General features: G+C 35.5%; 2 protein-coding genes across 3 annotated transcripts in view; one reads left to right on the forward strand and one right to left on the reverse strand.

Annotated features, from left to right (window-relative positions):
- Nucleotides 1-14931, forward strand: part of FANCL (FA complementation group L) — a 171234-nt gene extending 156303 nt beyond the window's left edge. The window contains exon 17 of the transcript XR_012121174.1: nt 11041-14931. The gene's annotated coding sequence lies outside the window, so the exon portion shown is untranslated. The remainder of the gene's footprint in view (nt 1-11040) is intronic.
- VRK2 (VRK serine/threonine kinase 2) overlaps nt 1-18975 on the reverse strand; it is a 99698-nt gene extending 80723 nt beyond the window's left edge. The window contains exons 1-2 of one of the 2 annotated variants that reach the window (XM_037020445.2): nt 18739-18975; nt 16802-16942 (exon numbers count right to left, since the gene is read on the reverse strand). In XM_037020445.2, coding sequence (XP_036876340.2) covers nt 16802-16937 — 136 coding nt within the window. In that variant the 5' untranslated portion in view covers nt 16938-16942; nt 18739-18975. The remainder of the gene's footprint in view (nt 1-16801; nt 16943-18738) is intronic. The other variant, XM_037020447.2, reaches the window with a different exon arrangement.
- Between the last annotated feature and the right edge of the window lie 1575 nt (nt 18976-20550).

Raw genomic sequence — 20550 nt, forward strand, 5'->3', positions numbered from 1 at the left:
ATTTTTCAAAACTATATAAATCTCAGGAAAGAATTATTAGATACAGTATTATTCCAACCTAATCATAACAGGAGTGATGCAATGAAAAGACAAAAATTATGAACTTGAAGGCATTTGATAATGAACCTTCATAATATATATATCCAACCCAGCAGAATTACAAGGAAAAAAAGTGACAAAAATCATGGAAGATTTCAATATAATTCTATGATGCATAGTTAGCAGACAAAAACAGAGACAATACAATTAACAATTTTTATCTAAACGCCACATAAAATCAGAAACAAAACAAAAAGCTAACATTCTTTTCCAGCTAGCAAAACATTTTTTTTAACTGTCCATAATTTTACCCAGAAAGCAGGTTTCATCAAACATCAAAGAATAAGAACTAATAAGAGTACACTCTGTGACCATAATGCCTAGTCCCTAGGCCAAAAAAGAAATAATAATGGAAATTAGAAAACACATGGACTGAATAATATTGAAAATATCATACCAAAACTAGTTATTTCGGATGCAGTTAAAGTGAATATTTATTGTTTTTCCCTGATAGAATGTTAAACTTCAAGACAGAATGATTTGGTTTATTTATATGTGTCCCATGTACCTAGAAAAGGGCACAGTAGACATTCTTTAAATATTTGGTGAGTAATTTAATGAATGAAAGTAGTACCCAGAAAGAAATCTATGGCATTAAAATTTTTATTTTAAGAAAACAAGAGGTCCCAACATGGTGACACAAGAGGCTCCGGGCTTCCCTCAAGGATGCACCAAATACAGTCACACACTGAGCAATTCTCTCTGTAAGAGATTCAGAAACTAGCTGAGTGACTCTTACACATCAGGCAAATGAGAAAATATGCACATGATAAGGGATATTGACTGTGATCCCCCCCTGGCACTTCTGAAACAATGACTGGTCTTAGCACATCCTCAATGACTAAGAACAAAGAAGGCAGGTTGGAGAATCACAAAAATTTGGCTTGGAATTGTTTGACTGACAAATTTTATTTTCTACATGAGACTACTCTGCCAGGCCTGGGAGAGATGGCTTTTTTATATAATGTACAGAAACCAACAGAGAGTCAAGGAAAATGAAGAAACAGAGGAATATGTTACAAAAAATAATAATATGATGAATCTCCAGAAACAGATCTTTATGAAAGGAAGTGACTTACTCGATAGTTTGAAACACTGGTGATGAAGATGATCAAAAAGGTCAAGTGAGCAATACTAAACACAGTGAGAGTTCAACAAAGAGAGAGAAAATATTACAAAATACCAAACAAAAATTACAGAGCTGAAGAATAGAGTAACTGAACTAAAAAATTCAAATAAAGGGGTTCAACAGCAGACTAAATAAAAGAAAGGATCAGTGAACTCAAAGACAGGGTGATGAAATTCATAAAAGTCAGAGAACCAGAAGGAATGACAAAGGGATCAATTCATCAAGAGGATACGACAACTGTAAATATTTAAGCACCCAACATATGTGCACCTAAATATATAAAGCAAGTATTAGTAGATCTGAAGAGGTTAACAGATGGCAATACAATAATAGTAGAGGACTTTGATACCCTACTTTCAACAATAGATAGATCATCCAGGCAGAAAATCAATGAGGGAATACTGGAGTTCAACTACATATTAGATAAAATAATCCTAACAGACAAGTACAGAACAGTCCATCCAATTACAGCAGAACAGACATTCTTTTGAAGCTCACATGGAACTTCCACAGGACAGATTATGGTAGGTGACAAAACAAGTCTTAACAAATGTATGAAAATGAAATCATATCAGGTATCCTTTCCAAACACAATTTTATGGAATTAGCTATCAATTAAAAGAGGAAAAGTAGAAAATTCACAAATACGTGAAGATTGAATGAACAACATGCTCCTGAACAACCAATGGCTCAAAGAAGAAATAATAAATAACTTGAGACAAATGAAAATGGAAACACAGTATATCAGTACTTACAGGATGCAGCAAAAGCAGTTATAAGAGGGAAATTTATAACAATATATAAACTTTCACACTAAGAAAAAAGAAAATCCGAAATAAACAACTTAGCTTTATACATCAAGGAAGCAGAAAAAGAACAAAGCTTAGTTAGTAGAAAGAAGGAAATAACAAGTATCAAAGTGGAAATAAATGAAATAGAGACATGAAAAACAATTGGAAAGTTCAAGCCAGACAGACAAGGACACTACAAGAAAAGAAAATTACAGGCCAATATCCCTGATGAATACATCTGCAAAGATACTCAACAAAATATTAGAAAATTGAATTCAACAGTACATTAAAGGGTCATACACCTTCATCAAGTAGGATTAATTCTTGGGATGCAAGAATGGTTCACATATGCAAATCAATGTGATACACCAAATTAACAAAATGAAGGATAAAAATCAGAAGTCCATTTCAATAGATACAGAAAAAGCATATTACAAAATTAAACTATGTTTCATGATTAAAAACTCAAAATATTAGGTATAGAAAGAATATACCTCAACAATAATGAAGGCTAGTTATGAGAAACCCACACACAACATCATTCCCAACTATGAAAAACTAAAAGCCTTTCCTTTAAGAACTGCTTTTATTCAACATGTACATGAAGTCCTAACCAGAACTGGCAAGAAAAAAAATAATAAGCAGCAGCAGCCAAACTGAAAAAGAAGAAGTAAAATTGTCCATGGATAACGTATTATATAGAGAAAACCTTAAAGACTTCACCAAAAAACTGTTAGAATAAACAAATATAGTAAAGTTCCTGGATACAAAGTCAACATATAAAAATAGAAAACAATTATAGAACCTACAATGACAAGCTACCAGAAAGAGAAATTTAAAAGCAATCCCACTTAGAGTAACATCAAAAAAGAATAAACTACTTAGGAGTAAATTCAACCAAGGACATGAAATTTCTATACACTGAAAACTGTAAAACACTGATAAAAGAAATCAAAGAAGACACAAATGGAAAAATAATCCATGCTTAGGGATCAGAAGAATTAATATTGTTAATATGTCCACACCACCAAAAGCAATCAACAGATTGTAATGCAATCCCCATCAAAATTTCAATATTTTCATAGAAATAGAAAAACAATCTTAAAATTTGTATGGAACCACAAAAGACCCTGAATAATCAAAGCATATTGAGTAAAAAGAACAAAGCTGGAGCACCCCACTTAATTTTAAACTATATTACAAAGCTACAGTCATCAAAAGAGCATGGTATTGGCCTATAAACTGACTCATACATCAATGATCAATAGTACAAAAGACAGCCCAGAAATAAACCCATTCATACATGGTCAATGAATTTTCAACAAAGTTGCCAAGAAAATACACAGGTAAAGGATAGGTTTTCAATAAATGCTGTTGGGAACACTGGACAGCCACATGCAAAATAATAAAATTGGATCATTTATCTTATACTAAACACAAAAATTTACTAGAAAATGGCTTCAAGACTTGAATGTAAAACACCAAACCATTACACTCCTAGAAGAAAACACAGGTGATAAACTCCTTGACATAGGTTTTGGAGATATTTTTGGATTTAACACCAAAAGCAAAGGCAACAAAAGCAAAAATAAACAAGTGGACCTATACCAACTTTAAACGCTTTAGCATGGCAAAGGACTCCCATCAACAAAATGAAAAGGCAACCCATAGAATGGGAGAACACATTTCCAAACCACATATCCAATAAGGGGTTAATGTAAAACTATATAAGGAACTGATCCAACTCAATAGCAACAAACAAAAAAACAGACAAGCCACTTTAAAAATGGGCAAAGGACCTAAGTAGACTTTTTTTCCAAAGAAGACACCAATGGTCAACAGGTATGTAAAAAAGCATTCACCGTCACTAATAATCAGGGGAATATAATTTGAAACCACAATGAGATATCACCTTAAACCTGTTAGCAAGGCTATTATAAAACAAAAAAACAAAAAACAAAAAACATGAGATAACAAATGCTGGTGAGGAATTGAAGAAAAGGAAACCCTTGTATATTATTGGTGGGAATGTAAACTGGTATACGACCTATGGAAAGCAGTATGGAGGTTCCTCAAGAGAACTACCATATGACCCAGCAATCCAACTTTTGGGTATATATCCAAAGGAAAAAAAAACATTATCTTGAAAAAATACCTGCCCTCCCATGTTTATTGCAGCATTAATCACAATAGCTAAGGCATGGGAACAACCCAAGTGTTTGTCAGTGGATGAATGGATAAAAAAATGTAGTGTGTATACATACAAAGAAATATTATTCAGCCTTATCAGAGAAGGAAATCCTGCCATATGACTACATGGATGAAACTAGAGGATATTATGCTAAGTGTTATAAGATAGGACAAAACAAATACTGCATAGTATCATGTGGAATTTTAAGAAAAAAAAAAAGTTGAATTCATAAAAACAGAAAGTTGAATGGTGGTTGCCAAGAGCTGGGATAGGTCGGCAAAAGGATACAAACTTTCAATTATAAGAGGAATAAAGTCTAAGGAACAAATGCATAACACAGTGACTATAGTTGATAGTACTACATATGTAACAAATTATATTGATAATTTATAATTGAAACTTATTAAGAGTTGAACTTATGTGGACTTAAAATAAAAATATGTGAGGTGATGGATTTGTTAATTAACTGTGGGAATCCTTTCAAAATAGTATGCATATCAGTCATTATGTTGTACACTTTAAATGTATTACAGTTTTGTCAATTGTACTTCAATAATGCTGAAAAAACACTTCAAAAAAAGAAACACAAGTATAAATCTAACAAAATATGTACAATATCTATATGAGAAAATCTATAAAAGTCTAATAAAAGATATCAAAGATTTAAACATGTGGATAGCTGTTACGTGCTCATGGATAGGAAGACTTGTATTCTGAAGACATCAGTTCCTCCCAACTTCATCTACAGTCAGTGCAATTCTTAATATACCAACCAACAAGTTATTATATGCATATTGATGTAATGATTCTAAAATTTATATGGAAAGGCAAAAGATACAGAATAGTCAACACAATACTAAAGGAAAACAAAGTAAGAAGACTGACACCACCCAACTTCAATGCTTTCTATAAGCTAAATAATTTAAAACAGTATGGTTGTTTCAAAAGGAGACAAATAGATCAATGGGTCAAAATAAAGAGTCCAGAAACAGACCCAAGCAAATGCAGTCAATTCACCCTTACAAAGTAGCAGAGGCAAGTTAATAGAGTAAGGGCAGTCTTTTTAGCAACAGCACTGGAACTGAATATCCTCATACAAAAAATGAATGTGGACACTGACCTTACATGAATATTAACTCAAAATCATGTAAAAACAAAATTATAAAACTTCCATAACATGGGTAAAACCTAGGTGACCTAAGCTGATGTGTTTCTAGATACAACACTGAAAGTATAATTTGTGAAGCAAAAAATTGGTTAGTTGGACTTCATTAAAATTGAAAACTTCTGCTCTGCAATACACTATTAAGAGAATGAACAACCACAGTCTAGGAGAAAATAGTTGAAAACATATATCTGATAAACAAAACTTGCATACTAAATACACAAAATACTCTTAAAACTCAACAGTAAGAAAATCAGCAACCCAGTTAAAAAGTATGTAAAAGATCTGAGTAGACACCTTCACAAAGAATATATACAGATAAGCCTATGAAAAGATGAAAAGATGCTCAACAACATATGTCATCAGGGAATGGCAAATTAAAGCAATCAGATGCAATTACACATTTAGTAGAATGACTGAAATCCAAAACACTGACAATACCAATGCATACAAGGATGTAGAGCAACCGAAACCCTCGTTCTTTGCTGGTGGGATGCAAAATGGTACAGCAACTTTGGACAGCAGTTTAGCAATTTCATACAAAGCTAACCATGGTCTTACTATATGATCCAGGAATCATACTCCTAGCTATTTACCCAACAGAATTAAAAACTCTGTTCACACTAAAACCTACCCATGAATGTTTATATCAGCTTTATTCATAATTGTTAAGAAATGGTAACAATCCAGACGCCCTTCAACAGGTAAATGGATAAGCATTCCAGGGTATATTCATACAATGGAATGTTATTCAATAATAAAAAGAAATGTGCTACTAAACCAGGAAAATACATAAAGAAAATAATTGTATGTTGCTTAAAGAATTTAGTTTGAAATGGCTACATAATAATGTATAATTCCATTTATATGCTCATTCTAGAAAAGGTAAAACTATAGAAACAGTAAGAAGACCAGTGGTGTTGCCATGGGTTTAGGGACAAGTGGTAGAGGAATAAATAGGTGGAGAACAGGGGAAATTCAGGGTACTAAAAACACTTTGTATGATATTTTAAAGGTAGATACATAACATTATACATTTGTCAAAACCCATTAAACTGTACAAGTAAACCCTAATGTAAACTATGGACTTTAGTTAATAATAATGCATAGATATTGTTTAATAAATTGAAACAAATATACCACACTGATTCAGGTCACCAATGACAAAATTATATAGATATCAGAACTATCTGATAAAGAGTTTAAAGCAGCTATCATTTAAAAAAAAAATCCAGCAAATGAAGGCAAACACTTTTGGAACAAATAATCTTGAAGAAAAACAAAACTGAAGGTGTCACAGCACACAAATGTCCTTCAAGGGCAGAATAAAAAAAAATCTGCTACATCCATACAATACTACTTAGAAACAAAAACAAATGAACTACTGATATGTATTTGTTATTATGCTAAGTGAAAAATCTAATTTTAAAAGTTTACATACTGCATGACTTCATTTTTAGGAATTCCCTACATTTTTCAAAAGACAAAACTATAGTGATGGTACAGTGATAGAGCACAGATCAGTGGCTGCCACTGGCTAAGGGTAAGGAAAGTGTGCAACTCCAAAGGGATAGTATGATGAAGATTTTAGGGGAAATGAGTCTGTTTTGCATCCTAATTATGGTGATGTGTTAAAATTCACAGAAATGTACACACACACAGAATCAATTTTTCTCTACATTACTTTAAAAATATATTTACAAAAAAGAAAGAATATATAATGACAATACAAAGTATAATATGCTTCATGACAAAAGCTAGGCAAAAATATTGTTGAAAACAAATACACAATGTACAACTGACAGAGAATGCAAAAAGGAAAACAAGCTTCAAGGGTGGGGGGTATTTTAAATAAAAATAATTTGAGAATGTCATAACTAGAGATAGAATGCAGGTGATAAAGAGAAACAGAACAAGAAAGATGATCTTGGTCTTTATTTCTAGCAATGGCCACAAAAACTGTAATTTATAAAATTTCTGTGTTTTTTAATATTTACTAATCACTACACAATTTTTAACATGAATTCTTATATAGTTGGAAGAAAAGCTTATTCTCTATAATGCTGTTTAAATCTCCAAATATAAATTCTTATTAATTGCACATTCAACTTTGTGGCTTATTAATTATTGTAGCATAACCAGTTATCTTCAAACTTTCTAAACACACTACGTTTCTCGGAAGTCTGATAAACAGAACAGATCGAAGCAGAAATGCCCAGGTTGAAACACAGCTGGCAGGACCACTGCCTCTACTCTACCACTTTCACCTGTATACCTGGGTTCCCTAGAAATGATCTGTCAATTTTCTGAATATGTTTAGAATACCTCGTTATAATTTCATTTGTAATAATTTCTTGTTAACTACTCTTTTTTCTATAAAATAGTTGTTTAATCTAGATGTACAATTTTAATATACTTCTCCAGTTCTGAACATTAGACTACTATAAATGTCAGATGCTCATGTTTTTTTGTGAACATAATATTAAAACCTATCACTGATGCTCTCTACACCTCAAGTTGTCAATCTGAATGAAAATGACACCATTACCAGCAGAGTACTAACAGATTTCTTAAATGAGCTGCCAATACTATCAATTAGATATTTCACGGTTATTTTAGAATGAGCATGTCATAAGTATGTCAGTTGCCACTGTTTTTCCTGGCTAGCAATAAATTTAGAATGTTCTTTGACAAAGGACTTCAATCAGAAGAGCAGAGACCTGAGTTCAAATGGAGATGGAGACAAAACTGTGGCATGAAAGCAAATTAATCTCTTTAAGCTTCAGTATCTACCTTACTAAGTTGTTGGGAGGACTAAATTAAATAATGCATGCAAAGCATCCAACAAGACACCTGGCATACACTACATGAATGATTTTAATACTAGTAGTTGATGATGATTTCCTAAAAAAGATTTCAAGCACTATCCCTAGCAGTTATCAGATGCCATAGACATGTGACTCATTTGCTGCTCTTTACTGGAGATTCACTCTTGGGTTCTATTTTACTTTTCTATGTTCTATGTTCATGGCGTCTTCAGTGAGGCTTTGGTAACATTATTTCTAATAATTTCATTAGGTGGCACTGAGAACACCCACAAGGAATGCTATATGCTCTCCATGAGCTTCTTTTCCACACATTGTAGCTTCTGATTGCTCCTGCTTGAAATAAATTGCAGGAAGCTGCCTTTCACTCCATACCAAGCACAGGAGAGAAAAATGGCCAGTGTCTCTGGGGAATAATTAACAAAAGACAGTTTGTTTCATCTTCATGATAAAATACAGCATCTCTATTAAAAGGCAAATTCATCATTCCCAAAAGTTAAATAGAATGACACTTTAAATGTGATTTCAGCTGATTAAATTTAGAGTTCTGGAAAAAAAAAATTAATTCATGAATATACTCTGAATCTTTCATTTGATTTTAGAATGTATAAATGTTCATTTAACTTTGAGCCCTTGCCTCTTAGTGTTCTATTCTGAGCTAGTCAAACAAGTGGTAGCAGGCATGCTGGGCTCAATAATACTGCTTCTCATATTTAAATACTCTTTTTCACTTGGATTGCAAATTAAAGACAGTCTCCTGAACACTGACACATTTTTCAATGATTGATTTTGCAAAACGTGTTGATTTTTTTCTACACTGTTTTGCCTCTGTGTGTGTCAACTTTGGCCTTCTTTCCTTGCTCCTTTGCAGCACTGCTGTCTCTTTGAAACCATTGTCTGCCTAATATGAAAAATGTACATTAAACCTCATGACTAATTACATAGATGGAAAATTCCTGATCTCAAATATAAAATACTTATGCCCAGACACCATAACAAAAGCTTCTCACCATGCACAAAACTCTCAAGCATTTCATTCACATCAATTAAAAGAAATTCCAATAACTTGTCTTCTGTTAAAGCTGTGTTTATATTCTTTGATAAGTATATTCCTTATGCATGTTACTTGCCTACAAGTCAATTCATTTAACAATAAATGCCATCCATTTCCTCCAGAAAAGTTTATACATGCTGTTAGGTCTACTTCAATTAAGTGCTACTCAGTAGAATTGTTTTATTCTAGACGCAAAACTGTTCAGGGTTAATAGAATGCCCATTTTTTAACTCCCTACACTGTGCATTAGCAAAGAAGACTTTTCCCAATAAATGCTATAATGTATGAATTAAGAATACATGTGTTCTTGTATTTTAAAAATATATATGAAAGAAACTGAACAGATACTTCTCTCCCACAAACCTCCAAATATACAAAATAATGTCTCAAATTCTAAGTGCAGTGCTTTATATACATGACATGTTATAGCATATAGAGCACAAATTTCATCTCAGACAACATAGTTGTTGGGAAAATTACTTCTCCATAACAGACTAGTTCTAAAGTTAATTTAACCAATCATTTTTGAAAAGTCATCACATGCAAGATCTTGTTTAAGCACTCAGAGAATGCCTGCAAGGGGGCAAATAAAACAGAATAAAAGTAGTAATCGTATGAAACAAAAAACACTGAGCACGCACTCTGGAAACAAAGAGAAGATGTGGATTCTCCCCTGCTTGTCTCATCAGCATGTTATAATTTTTATAAGGCCTATTAGCCACCATTTTTTTCATCATCCTAGCAACAGACTCTTCTAGCTCATTTGACCAAATCTAGGTACTCTGCTCTATTTAGCTATTGCTTGCCTTTTTGTTAGACCAACTCCCCTCTACCGCTAGCTGTTCATCTCATGTACTTCCCAAGTGCAATAAATGCATCACATGCCATCACATGACTATTTTGAGAAACTCTACAATGAGTTCCAGTATACTAATTGACTAGTCCAACCCTGGATATGAAATTTTAGTTGCTTGAAGTTTCAGAATGGGAAAATGAGAGGAGGAGGGAGGGAAATAGCCACATTACTTTTCAAAAATGGCCACAATACCTAAGCAGAGCAAGTTGGATTGAGGTCTGCACATGAGCCAAAGCTTAGAATTTGCCTTTGTTGGCTCATGTCACTTCTTTAATTAATGTCACTTTCTCTGTTTTAATATCAGAGCAAGTGACAAGAGTGCTTCTGGATGAATTGTGTTTTCTGAGGACTGTATGGCATACTCTCCCGCAGTCTGACAGAGGGACGTGCCAGTTTTACTTGGCAGTTACAATGCACCAGCTTTAGTTTTAGTAGTTTAATTTGTGGCAGTTATATGTTTTGAATACGTTGAAGTATTCACAACGGTCTCATGGAATCTGTTCCATAGATAAAGTTTACACAGTGGAAAAGAGAAAGCAATGGCTATAAGGTGATTAGGAAAAGCTTCCCTTGGCCACAGCTGGTCTTATAGCCATTCCTGTAAGTTTAAGAGCATTTAGGGGTTATGATTAAAGTGATCACAAAGAATGATGCCTTCTCTTATTTTGCCCAGTTCTGTAGTTGGTGTGAGACGATCATAAGGAATATGATATTTAGAACTCAATTTTATGCAAAATCCATTATTCAAGAAGGAAGGTTTATATACATGATAGACATGCAATGAAATAAATGTTAGAATAGAAAGCTTTGTTATTTATGCATTAAGTTGATTCTAACATTTTGGTAAACTAAGTTTTTATTGATATAAAATTCAAAAGAATTTCTGCATTGTGAAGAAAGGACTAAACTTTTTCCTTTGGTTTGTTAAAGATGTTGCTGTTTCAGGCTGAAGTATTCTGAAGGTTTTTTATTTGGAAGTTCTTCCTTCATCCCCTTTATACAATTTTGTGAAGTCTCATCACCTCATGGTCAGAGCTACCACCAAGAAGTTTTTCCAAAGTTTGCCTGCCCTTTCTAAATTTAGGGTTCTTTACTGCAGCAGGTTGAAGATCTGGCTTTGATTGCACCTGGCTCTGCTGGAGAATGGAAATATTCATCTCCACTGAACGCATGCTGCTTAAGTGTTGCAGGCACTTGCAGGAGAGTAACTCTCATTGGAAACTTCATTACAATACTTTCTCTTCCCTACATGAAGTAGTAATTCTCATTCACCAAAGATAGAATTTTGCTTGATGCAGCCACAGGAGCTCCTGTTTGACTTTCAAAATTAATCAACCTCTAAGCTGGAGTAGAAATGGCATGTCCTTTAACCTTAAGCACAAAAAAGCTCTCAACAGACTGCAGTTTTATATCCCTGGATGGGAGTTTGGGCCCCTAATACTTAAACTTGATGCACATACTGGGTTTCTGGCATGCTTTTGCCCATACCCATCTGCTAGCCTGGCACTGTGCCCTTTCAGAAGGTGTGATGCCAGTTTCAATAGGGCATAGGTGCCAATCAAAGATGGGTTTGGAGGGGCAGCATGCAGAACACAGCAAAAGTCAGCTCCTCTGCCAGAAGATCCTCCTGTTATCATATAATGCCAATGAAGGACCACATGCTTCATCGCTTGGGATCACATTGCATCTGTAGATGTTTCTGGCCTTCAATGGATGCCTTTCTGTGGAATCATTTTCCTCAAGTATTACCTGATTGGAGATGTTAAAGAAAAGAAATGGCTACCTGACTAATTGAAGGCCATCCTTTTAAAAGAAGCCATAGAAATCTTCAATTGTCTTGAATTAGTTGCTGAGTTTTCTGTATTTTGTCCTAAAATACTCTTTCACAGAGAATACTGTATATTGTACTCAGTGCATATAATGAAGCTTTGAGGGACAAACTTTCTGCAGAAGGACTAACTGCCACACCAAGTACCTAGCAGCATAAAATACATGAACACTTTTTTGTCATTAAGTGTGGATGGTTGACAAATTTTCATCATCCAAATAGCTAATTTCCAGTGAATTCTCCCATTAAGATCTTTAGAGTTTCTAAACTTTCTTCTCCTTTATTTTATAAACATGGGTATTCCTGTATCTTAAAAGAAGGACCATACCTATTATTTATTCCGCTTCTTCCATATCTAAAGGAAAAAAACTGAAACACTTCAGAAGCAAAAGTCTATCTATATTTCATAAGGAATCCAGAAGCTCTCAAAAGCTGAGAATTCTTTTATTGTATAGCAATAGAGGTGAGATCATTTCATGAAGAAACTTCCCTATAGCAATAAATTAATAATTTTGAGTGTTTAAAGAGAGAGCAGTGCTCTTTTACCTATCAGTTAAGAAATCTAAGTATTTATAAAAGTTTGGGTTCTTTGTATAAGGGAGAGTTCTTCTAAGGCTTAGCCTTTGCTTGTCTTTTTCATTTTTTAAAGTACCCAACCTTTTAAACAAATTTTATATTATCGTTCTTCATTTTCAGCATTTTTTACTGTCAAACTCTTTTGCCTGAAAGGAAGATTTATAAACTGTTTAGTTCTTCAGTGATTTATATATTATGTCTCTTCCACTGCATCTATTATTATCTTGTAACTGTTACAATGGTCAAGGATTTAAAATTTGAAGTCTATGGATAGCACGTACAGAATTAAAATACATCTTCTAGAGACTTTTATTTCTTGTGTATTAAATTCACAAAATTCTAAGTGATCGCTCCCACCTTTGAGTTTCCATCACCTATTATCTCTCTACACTTTCATCTGTGGATTAATTTATCAAAAATACTATACTTTCCAGTACAAGTTATCCTTATTCATGTTTCTTTCTTTCTTCTTTCTACCACTGTATCATCTGCAAAATTTCCTACTAACAGTTGTGGTCACACCATAATGTGGCAATATGTTAGATAAGATTAATAACTTATTTCAAAGACTTTTCTGTAAAACAGTACCAAAATAACATTTAATACAGCAATGTACAATGAAGTAATACGTGTACCAGTAACTCTACATTTTTGGGCATTATCATTAGGCTCTTTTGAACATGATTCTTCATACCTTAAAAATCAATCCTTTACAGCTAACAAAAAGTAAAAGAAGTTAAAAACCATACATGTATCTTTTCTGTTTCTTCATAAGCAGAAGTCTGTTTCCTTACCAATAAAATGAGTTAAACTTTGTTAATTTCTAGAAGTCCTAGTCTCTCTACCTTCACCCCACCCCTGCAAAAAATTTCTTCCATGTTTCTGAAGAGCAAAATTGAGCTAATCTGAGAGCATGACCCAAAAATATGTACAACAGTCACTTAGATGAAGTCTAAACATTCATCCATGGATAAATGAGTTGATCTTAAGACTTTCCCTGAGTTAATTTTAGTTATAATAATGTATGGTTCTTCATAAAAGATAATACTATTGATTTACTGTCAGTAAAGAATACACATATTGTTAGATGGCATCATGATAGTTGTCAACTTGTCAGCTTTTCTTGTGACTAAGAGTATATTTCTATAAGATTACAGGCTGGAATTAAGGGTGACATTGTAAATTATGGGAAAGAATAAAGCAAATTGGTTTGTGTGGATTAAGTATCCCAAACTTGTCTCAGTCTCTCAGGCAAACAATGTGGAACATGAGCCTATGCTTGATATTCCAAAGATACTAAATGGTCTTCACTATGCCCAACCTCAAAAAACTAATGCTTCCACAGATAAATCACTTCTGTTATTACTCAAATAATAAGACTTCAAAGGAATCTGGCTGAAGCTTATTACCTATAATTCTATTTTTCTGGATTTCCAATTTCTGAAACCCAGTATCTTTCAGATCTGAAGCAGATAAGATACAGTGTAAATAAGTTTTCACTCTCATTATGGCCACTCTTGTAAATTGTAGGGGGAAAATAGATTTAGGTTGGTAAGTAAAATGTTATAGTCTTCCACTGACATTCTCTATGTTCTGAGTTTTACTACATTAGTACCTAAATGTATCACAATCCATGTATGAATAAATGAATGGAAAGTCTCTCCAACAGATGACTTTGTCAGCATCCTAATCCACCGTGGCACCAAATACTGAACCTAGTTTTCAACTATCATTCAGAATGGGAAATTCTAAATAAGTAAATAAATTACATTTAACTGCTTACCAAGTTCCAAGTTCCTTAAAAACATTATCTCATTTACTTCTACAATTACTATTATCCCAATTACAAAGAACAGAACAAAGACTAGTGACGAGGTGATGTGAGGTCAGAATTCAACTCAGATTTAAACCTCTTATTTAAACACTCTTATTTATCCAATTCTCTCTTAGTTTGCCTGGTTCTATGTTACACATTTCATTAACGTAGAATTCAAACTCTCAGTTCTCCTTCCCTGGAATTTTAGAAACTTTTTCACTTATTTGTTACTAAAATAACAGCAATTTTTTCCATCCCCTAAACCAGTTTCCTTTCTTCCTGTATCCCCCTTCTCTTTTCATATACAAAAAGAGAACCTTGACTTTGTTCTTGTATTCAGACTTTTCTTTTCCCTCTTATAACTACTTCTATTAATGCTACAGGCACATTATTTCTCCAAGTCATAAGTAAACACCAAACTTCTCTGCCCCTTCCCCTTTACTGTAAGTTGCTGATTATTGAAAGGCCCTGGCTATTGATCTCAAAGATAGAGGACACTTGTACATGCACAGTGAGCTAGACATAGCGGCTAGTTTCTTCTCAGCCTTAGGCATCAAATGCTGATGAAGTGTCTGCCAAAACAGTGTATCTGGAAAGAATAATATCTGAAAAGAAAACAGTTGGGCACAACGGTATTAAGGAAAGCTTGAGTTTACCTGCTGCTTCATTTATTTACAGGAAGTGATAAAAACCATGGTAAAATGCAAAAACATGATATAATTTCATATGGATTTACTTAGCATTTAAAACAGTCAGTAAAAACTAAGTCTCATGAAGTTATTGCTGATGGCATCCAACAAAAGAGCTGATCCTATTATTTATGAGTGCCACTTTTGATGAAACTGACAACATTTGGAACATACACCTTTTTTATATATCTGAAGTATAGGGACTTTTACTAAAATAGTTATACATTTCCTTAAAGCTTTTCTCCAATGGTGTACACTTGCTAATATTCCTTGGATCCATGTTCTAAAATTCAGATAGTAGCAGGTACTGCCTAACATATGGAAGATTGAAAATTACTGTAAAACAAATATTATTTTGGTAATGAGAAAAAGTAGGTAAAATATGTGACACCTATTTAGACTGAAAGAAGTAAAGATTTTTCTGTGTTTGGATAGGGACAAATAAATCACATGTCTGAGCAAATAAATTCCTTTCTCACAACAGGAATCACACAAGCAGTGTGATTCACACATACGTATACATATACATATATGTGCACAGGCATATATTTAATTTTAAACATGCACTTAAATTTAAACACATATTAACACAAATAGTATTTATATTTTAAAAAGAGAAAAGGAATAAAAAGATTACAATCAATGCTTTGCTGTACTTCTTTGAAATTACTCAAGTAATTAGAATGTTAAAAAACTGAACGTATAACTGATAAGCTTTGGGATCCAAAGCAATAGCTTTCTTGTATTCAGACTTTTCTTGTATATACCATTTCTCCTGTTAACCTGCTTGCTCTGTTTATGTCATAGACCCAACTCTTGAACCCAGGAGGGGAGGGAAAGTCTTTACCACTCTGCAGTTTGAAATGCTTAATGAAGAACCCAAGATTCCCCCAATGAAGGTCTTTTACCACCTTTTAAACTTCAACAGAAACATATGTAATGAGACAATACATTTAGAATTTATCCTTGAGGATAATTTTTTTAATCACTAATATTTAACTTGTATATCCTTGCATCATTAAACTAAGGTAATTAGTAGAATGTGTAGGTTCAGGACATAACTGACCCTACTTGTTGCTGTTCATGTATTTTGGAATGACTCCTAGAGGTCTTTTCAGAATACAATCACACAATTAAGTTAACCCTGAATGATCCTTTTAAGTTCAGTATAATTTTTAAACGTTTAAGTGTAGTGTAAAAGTATACTCAGCTAGGTTCCTTACCTGCCCAAAAAAAACCCACAAAAAATTAAGTTTCTATTTTCTCAATTATCTCAGTGATGGTACATATCTAGTACCACTCCAAATGCACAGGAGTGATGTTTAATTCATTCCATGCAATAAATGCCTTGAAGGTATTAAGGCTCAGTTCTCTAGTGAAGCCTAGTTAAGAAATGACTAGAATCTTGTATTACTTAAATATTAATGATTAAGATTCACAAATGGAAAGTGTTTTTGTTTCAGTTGTGATTTCTGAGCTGTAAAAAGCAAGGTTTCAAGGAAGACACACCCTCAAAAGGGAACATTAAAATTTTGTCTGGCAGATTATGTCATTATACTCTGAAAAGACTTCTAAGAGTCATTGAGAAAAACATGGACAACAAGGAACAGGGTCAGTCATATCCTGAACCTACACATTCTAATAAACATTAACTATCTTTATATTCCTTAATAAAGTATATTTATGAATTCTATTTATTTCAAAGTTTCAACTTTCAAAATATTTTTAAGTGATTATAGTTACAGTCACATATATAAAATTATCTGATAACATATACTTTACCTAAGTATATCAGTCCAAATCCTCCAGAGCCAATTATCTTGCCCAGCACCCATTGGTTTCCTTCCATATCATACAAAACCTTCCCTTCTGGAAGTGGGACAGGAAGTCTGTATTTCTCATTTCTTCTTGGTGGCATTACTTCTGTTGGCAGAAGGGGTGAGATAAGTGATTAAAAATAAAAAACAAAACGCCAGTTTAAATACATGTCTCAAAACGTCTTTCTCACTTCCTATATAAATTAGGATTCTGAAATCACTTGGGATTGGAAAAGCCTATACACCATATTCAAACTGGAGATTCACATACATTACAACACTGAAATCTAAGAGATACTGATATTTAAAACCTGTTGAACTTCCCCTAACATTTCCAGAATTAATTTAATGGGGAGTGGGGGAAGGGTGGATGTCTATAATACTAACAGTGCAGAATACACCTTAAGAAGTTTACAATTTCCAATCACAAAGACTAAATAAATTTCATACACATGCAAATATGCTTTCCATTGAGAATGCTAAGTGTCAAAGATGAGATCTTCAGTCAGGAGAAAATACAGTTGTGCACTGGGAAAACATGGAGATGGTGGCCATGTATATCATGGCCAATCACAACTGACATAGAGGAGGTACTCAGTATTTTTTAAATAAGCCTGGGATTTTCATGGATATATAACTTAGCAGAGCACTAGGCCACTGGGGTTTTAAGGCTGGCATGCTACTCTTTCAGCTTTTTCCTGTTTCTCTATACTGTGTCCCTTCCCACCCTCACCAAAGCAAAAATTAACCTCCCTTAGAGATTAATGGCAGTACTGCCAAAAACAAAAGCATATACTCCATAATATAGTCATACAATTTTAATCAATTGATTATACTTGTACACAGGTTAGTGAATTTCACAATGAGAGATTCTGAGTTGGAAGAGAAAATTTCTCAGGAGCGGAAAAAAAACCCCAATTATGCCTGAAATTAATTTAAAATGTGAAGGTAACTTTTCCAAAGAATATTTAAAAAACCGGTGAATGTTTTTGAAATGAAAGTTAATGTAAAGTATTCCTTGCATAATCTTCCATCTCCGAAATGAGAACGTTTGTTCCTTTTAATACATTTTCCCTCCTCCACTGAACTTCCATCCAATGTCCTGGGTTACTTAGCACGACCCAGGTAAAGCAAAGGAACACAGCAGAAATCTTTGACAGTATTCACCTGTCCTCCTCCTAGCAAGAATACAAGAGAAGCCAGGTATTTAGATGGTGGACCATGCCTAAAGTCGAAAAAGTTTGGGGGGTTCTTGGAGGAGAGGTTCCCCTTGACCAGTGATTTATATATACTGGTGTCTAATACGTATTTGTTGTTCTAAAACCTAAAGTCTTCAAAGAACAATTTTTCAGCAGGGAATAAATTCTAAATAAGTATAGAGTACAAAAACGGCGTCGGCTAAAGTCCGCAGCTTCAGAATTTGAGACCTGACAGGTGACTGATAATAAAATGTACACCGTGGGCGAGCTCAGTTCCCTAAAGGAGGCGACGGCCTCCCCTCAAGGCCAGTCCCTGACGCGGACGACCCTTCTGCTATGGGGCTCCTCCCCAGGGCTATGAGGAAGACCTCTCCACCCTAGTTTCCGCGGACACACAGGGGCTCTGGGGGCCTGAACCCGCGCCAGCGGTGGCTCGGGGCCGCCACGACGACCCGTCCTGCGGGCGGAGGCTGCCCTGCGCGACCCCGTCGGCGGCCCCGGGACTCCAGGCCCGGCCCCGCCAGCACCACCGCAAAGCCAGCAGCTTCCTGGAACGGACTTCCCGCCGCAAGCTCTCTCTAAACCCGAGAAAAGAGAACCTCGCCCCGTGTGCCCCCAACGCCTCCAACCCGTGCTTTGGGCAAACGCGAGTTGAAGAGGACGCCAGGTTCTCGCTCCAAGTCGGGAAAAGTAAGGAACCAACCGCGTTAGCAGGGAGCCCGCCCGGACGGGGTTTGAGGCGCGGCCGCGAGGCCCGGAGTCTCACTGCGACCGCGCTCCTCCCGGGGCCTGCGGCGGGGGCGGGCAGGCCGAGAGCGGGGCGCGGAGCTGCCGGGTACCTCCCGGACCCCAGGGCTCGTTGCTGGAGAAGGCTGACCCCGGCCCTCGGTGTGCCCGCCGCCAGTCCGCGCGCGACGCCTCCCACCGACCTCTCGGGGCGGGCGGGGCCAAGGACCTTTACTCCTGCGGGAAGGCGGGCCCTGCGCCGAGCCGGCCCTCGGCAGCGGCTTAACTATGTTCACTACTGCCTGGCGGGCCCGCCCCGTCTCGCTGGCGGCGCAGACACCGGCAACGCCGGTCATGCGGCCCGAGGAGCCTCAGGCAGGCGGCATCCCGCACTGTCGTTCCCACTGCCTGTCTGCCCGCAGGTGATACCGACGGGAAGAGGGAGCTGTATTATTGCCACACACCCTCTCCCGCCGGAGTCTGGAGGATGAACCGTCAGATCAGTTTGGTGTGAAACAACCACGGCGAGGTAGGAGGAATTTTAGGTCTCCTGTGGCATGATCTCAGCACCAGAGCTTCCAAATAAATGGGCAAGCCCTTACTGAGCATCTACCTGGCAACTGTTCATACTCGCCAGGCTTTCTGGAGCAAGAAGCGTAATGTGAGTAGGAAGGCCTGTAACCCAGCATTTAAGTTCTCAGGCATATGGCTTAAGACCTATTTACTAGCTGGATAAGCTTAATTAAACGCAGTTATTTTATAAAACTTCAATTTCCTTTGACTATGAAGTGGAGATAACCCTAGTTATTTAGGTTATTTGTTTAGTAAATAAACCCGGTTTATTAAAGAGAAAGTCACTATGAAATGAATAAGGAAGTGAAAATGGTAAGGAAGACTTCTTTCAAAACTGTTGTAATAGAACGAAAGAACTGAGCTGCTTTTCGCGTACAACAAAGGGGAAATTTATAGCCGTCGAGCGGTGGATAGAAAATTACTAAGTGAAAATCATCAGGGTTAGTAAAGAGAGGATTCTGGCTAAGCTGAGCTAAAAGGATTCTTAGCCGGCCAGGTGATCAGAACTCCCCTGGGGGAAGGTGGAAGATAAAAGACTGTATCAGGTATAGAGTGTGATCAGTTACAGAGGATGGGCTTCTCTGCAACTGACTTAGCAGGATTCTTTCCAAAATTGCACAATGTGGAGGATATGGAAGTCCAAAAGTCAAGGCCTAGCTGAAAAAGAGTAAGTAGAATGTGGTCTAGAAGAGGATCCTTACCAGCTTATAAATTGTAAGATATTAGGATAAATAAGTGAGACAAATATATTAAGTAGTTTTCTAACATTTATTAAAGACTTATGATGAGCTTATATACATAATATTTTAGAGTAGACAAAACAATGTTCAAGAAGCAATTATTAAACTGTATCAACATCCTTTGTAGAAAATAATTGCTTGGGATGTCAATACTGGAAGGAATAAAGGTTTTAGGTTTTACTACATCTATCAAATTGTCACCAAGAGAAAGATGGCATGAGAAGACATTTTTAAAAAGCAACTGGTGCTGAGGATATAAAAACATTTTTTAACAAACCCAGCATTATCTATATGTAGAATAATTGTGCCCTTTAAGGTAGCCATTCACTAATCCAACAATATCTATTCTTATTTCCATAAGACACCTATGTAACATGCTATCCGTTGCCTATCCAAACATCCATATGGGCATTTTTTTCTCCTATTCAAAGGCATTCAGATTTCTACCCTCTTCACCAGGTTACTTTTTTGGAAAG

This window comes from Manis javanica, chromosome 1 (assembly GCF_040802235.1).
Source record: "Manis javanica isolate MJ-LG chromosome 1, MJ_LKY, whole genome shotgun sequence".
NCBI lineage: Eukaryota > Metazoa > Chordata > Mammalia > Pholidota > Manidae > Manis > Manis javanica.